The 9,634-nt window shown below is 36.0% G+C and overlaps 4 protein-coding genes across 4 annotated transcripts in view; 2 read left to right on the top strand and 2 right to left on the bottom strand.

The window, feature by feature from the left end:
* LOC100637713 (T-complex protein 1 subunit zeta-like) overlaps positions 1–4,506 on the bottom strand; it is a 7,231-nt gene extending 2,725 nt beyond the window's left edge. The window contains exons 1-11 of the mRNA XM_003386915.3: positions 4,335–4,506; positions 4,217–4,280; positions 4,120–4,170; positions 3,992–4,075; positions 3,783–3,842; positions 3,536–3,649; positions 3,249–3,352; positions 3,016–3,126; positions 2,738–2,852; positions 2,628–2,672; positions 1,849–2,028 (exon numbers count right to left, since the gene is read on the bottom strand). Coding sequence (XP_003386963.1) covers positions 1,849–2,028; positions 2,628–2,672; positions 2,738–2,852; positions 3,016–3,126; positions 3,249–3,352; positions 3,536–3,649; positions 3,783–3,842; positions 3,992–4,075; positions 4,120–4,170; positions 4,217–4,280; positions 4,335–4,471 — 1,065 coding nt within the window. The 5' untranslated portion in view covers positions 4,472–4,506. The remainder of the gene's footprint in view (positions 1–1,848; positions 2,029–2,627; positions 2,673–2,737; positions 2,853–3,015; positions 3,127–3,248; positions 3,353–3,535; positions 3,650–3,782; positions 3,843–3,991; positions 4,076–4,119; positions 4,171–4,216; positions 4,281–4,334) is intronic.
* A 12-nt stretch (positions 4,507–4,518) lies between these two features.
* On the top strand, positions 4,519–7,339 carry LOC100638773 (malectin-A-like). Its single transcript, XM_003386924.2, has 4 exons — positions 4,519–4,936; positions 5,275–5,454; positions 6,444–6,501; positions 6,944–7,339. The coding sequence occupies exons 1-4, from the start codon at positions 4,592–4,594 to the stop codon at positions 7,174–7,176; spliced, it is 816 nt and encodes a 271-aa protein (XP_003386972.1). The 5' UTR covers positions 4,519–4,591; the 3' UTR covers positions 7,177–7,339.
* A 403-nt stretch (positions 7,340–7,742) lies between these two features.
* On the bottom strand, positions 7,743–8,412 carry LOC100637587 (60S acidic ribosomal protein P2-like). The gene is made up of 4 exons (XM_003386914.3): positions 8,313–8,412; positions 8,142–8,269; positions 8,009–8,087; positions 7,743–7,961 (listed from the first exon to the last, which is right to left on the bottom strand). Exons 2-4 carry the CDS (start codon positions 8,265–8,267, stop codon positions 7,813–7,815), a joined length of 354 nt encoding a protein of 117 aa, XP_003386962.1. The 5' UTR covers positions 8,268–8,269; positions 8,313–8,412; the 3' UTR covers positions 7,743–7,812.
* Positions 8,413–8,456: 44 nt separating this feature from the next.
* The window catches only part of LOC105312915 (4-hydroxyphenylpyruvate dioxygenase-like), a 4,108-nt gene continuing 2,930 nt past the window's right edge, over positions 8,457–9,634 (top strand). Inside the window, exons 1-5 of the mRNA XM_019997158.1 lie at positions 8,457–8,494; positions 8,552–8,575; positions 8,628–8,693; positions 9,061–9,165; positions 9,279–9,306. Of these exons, the coding sequence (XP_019852717.1) occupies positions 8,459–8,494; positions 8,552–8,575; positions 8,628–8,693; positions 9,061–9,165; positions 9,279–9,306 (259 nt within the window). The 5' untranslated portion in view covers positions 8,457–8,458. The remainder of the gene's footprint in view (positions 8,495–8,551; positions 8,576–8,627; positions 8,694–9,060; positions 9,166–9,278; positions 9,307–9,634) is intronic.

The raw sequence follows: 9,634 nt of genomic DNA, 5'->3' as shown, positions 1-9,634 counted from the left end.
GCCACAATCATTGTGCATGGAACTGTCATAGTTTCATTTACTGATTCGCTATTTTAGAGGAGTAATAACTAAAATACTGTTTTTGCAAACAGTCCACTGTTGTACCTGTTACAGCTTATACACAGCAAGCAAAGGGCTCTCCTATTGGATGAGGATAGTTTGATATTGTGTGCATGGAATCGGTGGGTTAGCATTTAAATTCATGCAAAGAATTTGACTATAATACTGCTTAACAAGCGTAACAGGGTAAAAAATATTCCTATAATTGATTTCACCACCTTGCAAGTACAACTTGGTCACTATTAAGACTTATAGAGGTTTTCTCTACCTTATAATGCTTCTAGAGAAGTCTTTAGACAGTATCTCTATGTTCTCTTGCTGTTAGAAAGCTCTTAACTTTGTCCCATGTGTAAGCCGCCATTTTGTTTGCCGTGACCACACCCACTCACGTAAAGGAGCGTGGGCGGGTGGTTGCTAAGGCTTGTTATTTCTCCAATACAACGTGTATAGAAGAAATGTAAGTGTGGACATACAAATAAATATATATACAGTGGAACCTCGCTTAACGACCACCTCTAAGTAACGGCCGTCTATCATATAACGGCCAAATGTCCAGGTCCGGATGCAAAATACACTTACTTGCCTGTTAAGGCAACCCCTGAAGAACGACCACCTCTCTATTGCGTATAACGAGCACTCAAAACATCCCCAACACAGCATAAAGCATTGAGAAAAACTTCTCTTTAACGGCCATGTGGCCACACCCATCACCAAGACCGGATGTTTTCATCATAAAACGTCACCTGTAGCCCCACCCATCTAAATAAAATGGCTGAAACCTTGAGCATGCCCTTTCTTCTTGCTGTAATTCGCTTATTTTTCCTGCTACCTCTTACATACTACCTGCAAGATCTTTGTACTTGTTATTGACCTGAGGAGTGAATCAAGATACTTAAGAAGGCAACACAGTTAAATATCTTTTAAGTTAGACACTTTAAACTGAAACCCCTCAATAAAGACCACCCCTATATAACAGCCAAAGGACCAGTTCCCAATGGTGACCGTTATACAGAGGTTCCACTGTATAAGTGTTGTGAGCACGCATTGTGCATGCACAATAGAAAATATTAGTGACCCCCCCTTTTTAAAATATTTTTAACCTTGCCCCCCCCCTTGTATAAAATCCTAGATGAAGGCCTGTAAGCTATTATGTTAACAATGGAATAGCATATCACATCATATACTACTTAATATGACAATTAGAAATTGGGATTACAAATACATGTATCTACCCTGTTGTAAACTTAAATAATTTAACAACTTTCATGTTTAACGCTTTTGCAGTGGTGGCTATATTAACGTCCATTAATTTTAACAACTTTTACAACTAAGGCAGCCAATATTCCACATTACAATTATATTCACGACCATTAACTTTAATGAAATTAGCCAAAAGTTTAAAGGTTCAAATTAATGGATAGTAATTATAAATTGGCTTACAATTTATACATGTACTAAATAGGCTAATACCATTATACCAAGAGTAGATAATAATTAGAGGAGAGTGTCCTACTGTGCCTATACCCCCTGCTTCATCACAGCGTAGAATTGAAGAGTCACATTCAGGATATTTTCAGTATTTTTGAGTAGTTATTCAAAAATAACTAGCAATAACTACTCAAACTCAATGAGACTACGGAAATATCCTGAATGTGACTCTTCAATTCTACGCCGTGATGAAGCAGGGGGTAAACACTCTCCTCTACTTATTATCTACTCTTGATTATACCTTTATCCTCATTAATAATACAATAATAATAATAAATTAGTAATCATCAGTTTACTCACGAGTACATGCTCATAAACAAGTCCTGCCTTCCCAAGACAATTCGGCGAGAGATTTTCAAACGAGTTCATAGCCTCACCGCCACAAGCTAGCACTAATCTCTCCATGTTACGCCTCTTGGCACGTCGGAGAGCAATGATGCCTTCCTTTGCTAACTGGTCAAGAGATATGGGATCGATACCCTATTGTGTATGAATGAATGTATGCGTGTGTGTGTGTGTGTGTGTGTGGAGGTATATACGAGTGTTTGTGTGTAAAAATAAGTAATTCAATAAAAGTTATACTTGTCATTATTCGTATTGTCCCATATCGGTTTATTTTCGTGGTAAAAATATTCACAAATCTTGCCTTTCTAAGATTTGGAGGAACTAATTTTACCAAATAACTTCCATAATGCAATGGAGTTGCAGAATTTCGTGACGGAGCAAAAAAAAAACTGTGCAATTTGCGAAAATATTTCACTGCAAAAATAAACTGGTACACGGTTATATGGTAGCAGTAGACACAATTAGGTGACAATTAGTGTCAATACATGTAATGAATAAATGTCAACAATATACCATATAAGAGCAAAATTTTGGGGGACTGTAAATTTCACTGATTTTGCGATATTTTGAAGATTCGTAAAAAATTACTTTCGCGAAATAAAATTATTATGGTACAAGATGGCAGACAGGCAAAAATTAAATCTGCAAATTAAATTTTTAGGCAAATCTGTCAAATTTAGAACCCTCAAAAATTTTGCGTTATACAACACATGTAATAAAGAGAGAGGTCATACCTTTTGATTGATGACAACAAAGCCGTGATTACCACCATTACAGACCTATTGGTAATACAAAAGACAGATTCCCATAATCCCATACTGAAGAACAGGAATGGGTCCCTAACCTTCTTCTTTAGTTTGATGACTTCCATCACTTTATCGTCCGTAAACTTCCTCTCAGCGGCAACCAACTTCTCTCTTTCACCAGCTGTCTTATAGAAGAAACCACTATTGACCTCACTGTAGGAATAAAAACATGAAGTATACTAAAATATACCAAAATATACTGAGTTATACAAAAATATACTAAAATATACCAAGTTACACTGATATATACTAAAATAACTCACACAAGGTCTATTAGTATACTGGGATTTACTGAGATGCACTGAGTTTTACTAACCTCTTCTCATACTCCATGGATACATTGCATGTCAGTATGTATGCGTCAGTTGCCCTCTTCTTCATGTCAGGATGTCTAGCGCCATGGTCCAATACCAAACCTCTCACTAGTCTAACAAAAACAAACAAACAATAAACAACAACAACAACAACAATACACATGTACATTACATATAAACACATACATAGGTACATGTACTTGTTGATACTATGTATCAAATGTATCTTCATTACTTTGTGTCTGTGTCAGATTTGTGCATCATTTGCATAATTTCCACCATGTGAAGATCAATGGGTTGGCCTTCCTTACGTATGGACAACACTGCGTCTACAACAACCTGAGAGAGAGAGAGAGGGGAAGGGAGAGAGAGAGGGGGGAGAGAGAGGGGGGAGAGAGAGAGGGGGGAGAGAGAGAGGGAGGGAGAGAGAGAGGGGGGGAGAGGAACACATTAGAAAGTTAAAGAGACATTGACAAGAGAATAGGATGAATGAGAATAGTGAACACCGAGATGTTCCATTACCTCAGTGAGTATATCAGCAGTCTCTGGACTGAGTTTAGTCCTAAGAGAGGTGCGTGCCACCTGAACTAACGTATCCCTCTCCATCTCCTTAGAAACCTTGACAGACTCTAAAATCTATTAATAGAACAATAAATAGATCTTTGAAATTTTAAATCAAGGTAGAAACATTATATTTTTACTATTCTATCCATGCAATGGATTAGGAAGCAATGAAATACATGTACTGTACAATGTATGAGTCACTTACTTCAAGTGCTTTCATTTTTGCCTTTTCAAATCCTTCAGTCACAATACGAGGGTGCAGCCCCTATAATTATTCATAATTAAAGAGAATTAATTAAAATTCATCAATTAAGTACATGTAAATTTTCCTTCTGGCATCTATTATTGTGCATTAAATTTAATCATATAAAAAACTGAAGCCCCACCTACTAATAATTAATAATAATTGATTACCTCTGATATGTATATGTCTGCTTGTTTCAATAGCTCTCCAATTATGAGGACATTTGAAGTCGTTCCGTCTCCCGTGATGTCATCCTAAATAATGTAAAGAAATGGTAACACAAGTAGGCGTGGCTTACCTGAGCCGTGGCTACCCTAGCAAGCAGAGATGCTGTAGGATGCTGTATTTGCTGAAATGGGAAGATAATTACAACAAGAGTAAGAAGAGGTACTCACCATTTCGTGAAGCAGCACATTCCCGTCTTTGGTGAGTTTTATGTCACCAGCTCCGGATACTAACCTACAAAAAAAATAGCCAGACTACCATTGGAGGTGTAAAAATGCAATTTATTACATTTTCATGGTTCCTCTCGGGCCGAGGTTAGTCCTCAGGACTTCCTGTAGCCCCCTAGCTCCATTGATGTTCAACTGGAGTGCTTGGGCAGCCCTGGCCACCTCTGCTTTAGGATTAAGGGACTTGACGGCAGCCATTTTGAAAGACACCGGAACGCACGTGGTCACTAAGCTACTGCGCATGCGCAGTACACGAGGTATTTATTATCTCTTGGTACCTATCTCCTTTCTTGTTAATACCTTCTCTTTACTGATAAAATGGCTTCACTTAAAAGCCCGTTACTCCTACTCCTCACCATCTTCTCTCTCCTTTACACTCTCGTCAGTTCCTACGAGGTGATATATGCTGTCAATTGTGGCGGAGGGAGACATACAGACACCAATGGTATCAGATACAGAAGAGATGAGAGTGATGCTGGAGTTGCTTCTGACTTTGGAAAGGGTCTCACGATAGCACGTGTGCCTCCAGAAGACCAGATTCTCTATCAGACAGAGAGATATCATTACCGAGACTTCTCCTACGACGTATCGATAAAATCCGAAGGCGAACATTTCGTAGTACTCAAATTTGCGGAAGTTTATTTCCAAAGGCCAAACGAAAAAGTATAGTTTCTAAAATAGGTCTAAAATAGTAATTGTAATGCATGTATTACCGTTACATTACGCTATGACTTTGCCAGGTAGATGTGGTTTTAAAATACAATTAATCTACCCTATTGTGTACATGTACATGTACATATGCATGTATGATGAATTATAAATGAAAAAATTATTGTCCTGATCATTATCTTTAACATTCTCTCTTTGTCTCTCTCCTTTTTTTCCATTCCTTCATTCTTCCTATCTCCATCTACTTGTCTCCTTTTATTAAAAAATCTTAATATCAACAATGTCCCTCTCTCTATCTTCCTTATCTCATTTCTCTTTCTCTCAATCTGTAGGTTTTTGATGTCGTGTTGAACAATCATTTTACTGTAGCTAGTAATTTAGATATTTTTGCTCGAGTTGGCAGAGCGGTCGCCTTTGACATGATCATTCCTTTCACTGTACATGATGGACAGATAACAGTCAATGAAGAGACGAGTGATTTTGATGGCACTCTAGTGGTTGAGTTCTCAAAGGTAATGGAATTATTAATGTAATTACATATTAATGTATGTGTGTAGCATGTACCTTAAGGCTGCTTTTAATTACAAGTACTACTAATTTTGTATTTTGTGTTCAAGATAAAAATTAGAGTTGCACCGATACAGTAATTTGCCGATATTCCGATTAACAGATTATACTGTACAAAAACTGCCAATACAGATGTAAATACCGATTAAAAAGAAATATTTATTTTTAATAAATCATGATGCAAATGCATGTATTTTGCAGAGAACTAAACTTAGCCAGTTACAAATTGTGGACTAAAAGTGAATTACTGCCATATTGACAAACTTTTTTGACATTTTTGGATCATGTGGCTGGTACGAGTGTAGTTAATAACTTTTATTAATAAGTTATTAATAGTTATAATAATCTGCAATGAAATTAACCGATTCAGATTCGATAAAAAATGGCATATATCTGCAGATTCCGATTATTTTATCGGTAATCGGTACAACTCTAATAAAAATTTTAATTACCGTATAGTGGGAAATTTTGGATGGGATTAAATTTGGCGATTTGATAGCCATTTGCCAAAATAAAAATCTGCCATTTTGAGCCATTATGCGCATGCTCAATGGCACGTGGCCGCGAATTTGCCAAATTAAAATCTGCCAATCACCAAAATGCCAAATTTTAGCCACTCCAAAATTTCCTGCTATACGGCATTGATACGTCTAATTATTAATTCTGCCATAATTAGTATTGAAATACTTAATCTCAATTTTTAATACCAGAAAAATCTACCACATGCTAAAATTGCAAAATTTAGTGCCTGCAATTAGAAGTTGCTTCATAGTAATTTGAAATTATAAGATAATGAATTTGAAAGAGGGAGAGAGAAAAAACTCTTTTCATTTCTGTTAAAATATATCCATTGTTTTTGTACACTCTACGTAATATTATGTAATGTAATATTATGTGAATTTCTTGCCAATTAATCATGATTTTTTTATGTTAGGGATTAAGAGATAACCCAAAGATAAATGCAATTGTTGTTGCCAAGGGAAATCCAGGAGGTAAAGATACACACATAGGCACATCTGTAGCTATCTATTTTTTTTTTATTACCGTATAGTGGGAAGTTTAATTTTGGGATTTTTAAGATTAATAATAGAATTGTCAAAGTAAAAATCCACTGTTTTGCTTTATTTTGAGCATCCCTTAAAACAATTACGACCATAGAGATCACCAATGCTTAGTTGCCTACATGTAATACTGTATAGCGCAAAATTTTTGAGGGCTGTAAATTTCGCGAAATTGTGTAAAAATCTATTTTGCGGATTTAATTTTTGCGAATTTATACTGTCCGCCATCTTGTGCCCTAATAATTTTAATTTTCGCAGAATTAATTTTTGCGATTCTTCAATAAATCGCGAAATTTCACAGCCCTCGAAAATTTTGCTTTTTTTAGAATAAGAAAGTAGCTCAATAATAAATTACTATTCTTTAAACTTGTAGAGTTCCCACCTCTTCCTCCTCTGGAGCAAGTCAGTAAGAACAGCCAGCAGCAGGCACAGCCGGAGACCGACGGAGAGTGGGGCGACACCTCTTCAAAGGGACAGAAATTTAAGAGACCTTCTGGCCCACGGGCCATTGACCCTTACTCCTCTGACGAGAGCTGGTTCTGGCCAATCACAATAGCGATAGCCGTGTTTTTACCCGTCATGTTCTGCTTGTGTGGTCTTAGTTGAAAGATGGAGAGAAGAGATATTTTACCATTAGATAAATTAAACTTAACGATTGTACTTGTACTGTACTACTTGATTAGAGTAATGACTATGCATGACTTTTGTTCCTACTATTATTATACCTATTCTTATTAATAATAACGAATCAAACTGACTTTTGAAAGTAGTGCACATGTGAAATAAAATGGCTTATCGCTTCAAACATTGATTTTATCTCCATTCATCTACTGTTGGGATGTACATGTGTTCTCATTTGTTGGTTGCAACTGAAGTGTAACTAATTTTCGGATCCATGGCTGAGGTCTTTAAAATTTCATGTTATTAACTTTTGGACAGGATCAGGAACCACTGTGTGGAAATAAAAATACATTTTTCTGTCTGAAAATTTTCTCCTAGCTCCTGAAATTACCCAATATACAGTAATTTGTTCATTATTAATTTTGAACAAGTTTACCATAAAGAGACAAATGTTTCACAAAATAACTATTTGCAAGGAAAAAAATTTTTGCTTTTTTTCTATTGACAATTAATAGCATAAGAAATAATTTTCGCTAAAAGCCTCAATTATCGATAATTAGGAAAATGAATCTTCATTTATTTAAATAACAAAAAATCTCATTATAAGAGGAGATTGAAATTCTAATCAAAGAGTCCAAAGCCCATATCGTCATCACTTTCCTCCTCACTCTCTTCTTTCTTCTCCTCTTTCTTCTCTTCTTTCTCTCCACCGTCACCTCCTCCTCCAGCAGCTGCTCCGCCACCACCACCGCTAGCAGCTGCCACACCCCCTAATTTAAAAAGTGTTAACCACACCCACAATAAATCAAGAACGCACCTGACGGGATAGAGGCAAGTTTACCCATTCCTTCTGCTATGACGTCATTGATGTCTTTGCCTTTCAACTCAGAGATTACCTTAAAAAATAAAATTAAAGATAGAGATTATAGTAATACAAGCTATTTCCTTACTTTGTCCAATTGATCGTCTTCAATTTCCAGTCCTACCGATTCTAGGATTTTAGTAATGTCCTCCTTGGTCGGGCTGTCCTTACTACTACCCAGTGATGCCAAAAGGTATGCTGCCACGTAACGCATTTCTAAAAAAATAAAGAATTAAAGAGTTAGGGGAACAGGACTTACTTTAAGTCTTGCCTAGACACGAAACAATGTCAGCTAACCAAGTCTTTGTACAAATGGCGTGCTTTCTTCTCTTTTACTAACACCACGTGCTTGTGAGGAGGATCACGTGATGCTTCAACCTCACCTCTTTCGAGTTTCGTCATCATATGCATGAGACACACCTTCACTTGGGATCGATTATGGTAAACTTTTTTAATTGTTTATTTTATTTTATATTCATTTTCATATTTTCATTGTAGAGCTACTATGACAAAGGAAAAGAGGTAGGGCCTTGTTTACACTAGCAAATAGTAATTTTTATCTTTTTTCTTGTAGCCTGAAGGACCAGGAAAATTTGTTGCTTTTGATCATGTGACCTTTTGGGTTGGAAATGCTAAGCAGGTGCGTATATATAGTGTATGGCTACTATCTATTAGTATGTGTTAATAAAAGCTAATAGAATAGGAGCCACATGTAATAGAAGTGTTCTGTCTGATTTTGGTACTTAATTAAGAGTTATTTTAAAATATCAATTTAGCTTCCCTTTGTTAAAAAATTGAATCAGCATTATTAGAGAGAAAGTTTAACTGTCCTAAACAGTGTGCCATGAGGCCATTACAATAACTTATCGTTTCATGAGCAGGATTTAATACTATATTTGTATAAATTGCATGTATAAATAATAAAAACCACATGTGGGCAGGGAAAATCAAGTTACGATAACCTTTTAATTAGTTATACATTTTATTTTTTTTTAAATAATTTATAGGCTGCATCTTATTATTGTGTAAGACTTGGTTTTGAGCTGTTTGCTTACAGAGGCCTTGAGACAGGAGAGAGGAACGTAGCTTCACATGCAATCAGACAGAATAAAGTAAGAAATAAATTAAATTAATTTTTTGTTTTATTTTCATCAATTTTTCTTCTTTATGTAATAATATATACCATGTCTTGAATGCCTTTGAGATCTGTAGCAGCAATTAATAGACCCAAACCCTGAGATATCTGCCTGAGGGTAGATATTGAGGGGCGAAGAAAGTCTTATATGCTGATCTTATAAGGCTAGTTTACAATATGACATTAGGCCAACGTACCGTCAATTTTAAATCAAAAGTGTGGGCGATTTGACCTTTTGATGCATGCTTTCCGCTAGAATAGAACCATATTCTATAGCATCAATGTAGTGTTAGGACTAGCTTAATGTTGTAAACTATAGCCTTTAGTCTTCTTCTCTTTGTTATTACAAGGACAAGGCTACTGCACGTGGTCACACTACTTTGCAGCAGTGTGTTGATAATTAAACACCCGTGCCTGGGCTTGGATATAATTATTATGGAACCTAA

The sequence above is a fragment of the Amphimedon queenslandica genome, unplaced genomic scaffold (genome assembly GCF_000090795.2).
Source record: "Amphimedon queenslandica unplaced genomic scaffold, v1.1 AMPQUscaffold_13382, whole genome shotgun sequence".
NCBI classification, from domain to species: Eukaryota; Metazoa; Porifera; class Demospongiae; order Haplosclerida; family Niphatidae; genus Amphimedon; species Amphimedon queenslandica.
This window is presented reverse-complemented; position numbering and strand designations above follow the sequence as displayed.

Coding starts and splice junctions, on each gene's coding strand:
- LOC100638773 (XM_003386924.2), top strand. CDS start 4,592: ATGGCTTCACTTAAAAGCCCGTTACTCCTACTCCTCACCATCTTCTCT. Junction 4,937..5,274: donor TCCAAAGGCCAAACGAAAAA/GTATAGTTTCTA, acceptor CTCAATCTGTAG/GTTTTTGATGTCGTGTTGAA. Junction 5,455..6,443: donor TAGTGGTTGAGTTCTCAAAG/GTAATGGAATTA, acceptor TTTTTATGTTAG/GGATTAAGAGATAACCCAAA.
- LOC100637587 (XM_003386914.3), bottom strand. CDS start 8,267: ATGCGTTACGTGGCAGCATACCTTTTGGCATCACTGGGTAGTAGTAAG. Junction 8,088..8,141: donor AAGACGATCAATTGGACAAA/GTAAGGAAATAG, acceptor TTATTTTTTAAG/GTAATCTCTGAGTTGAAAGG. Junction 7,962..8,008: donor ACTTGCCTCTATCCCGTCAG/GTGCGTTCTTGA, acceptor TTTTTAAATTAG/GGGGTGTGGCAGCTGCTAGC.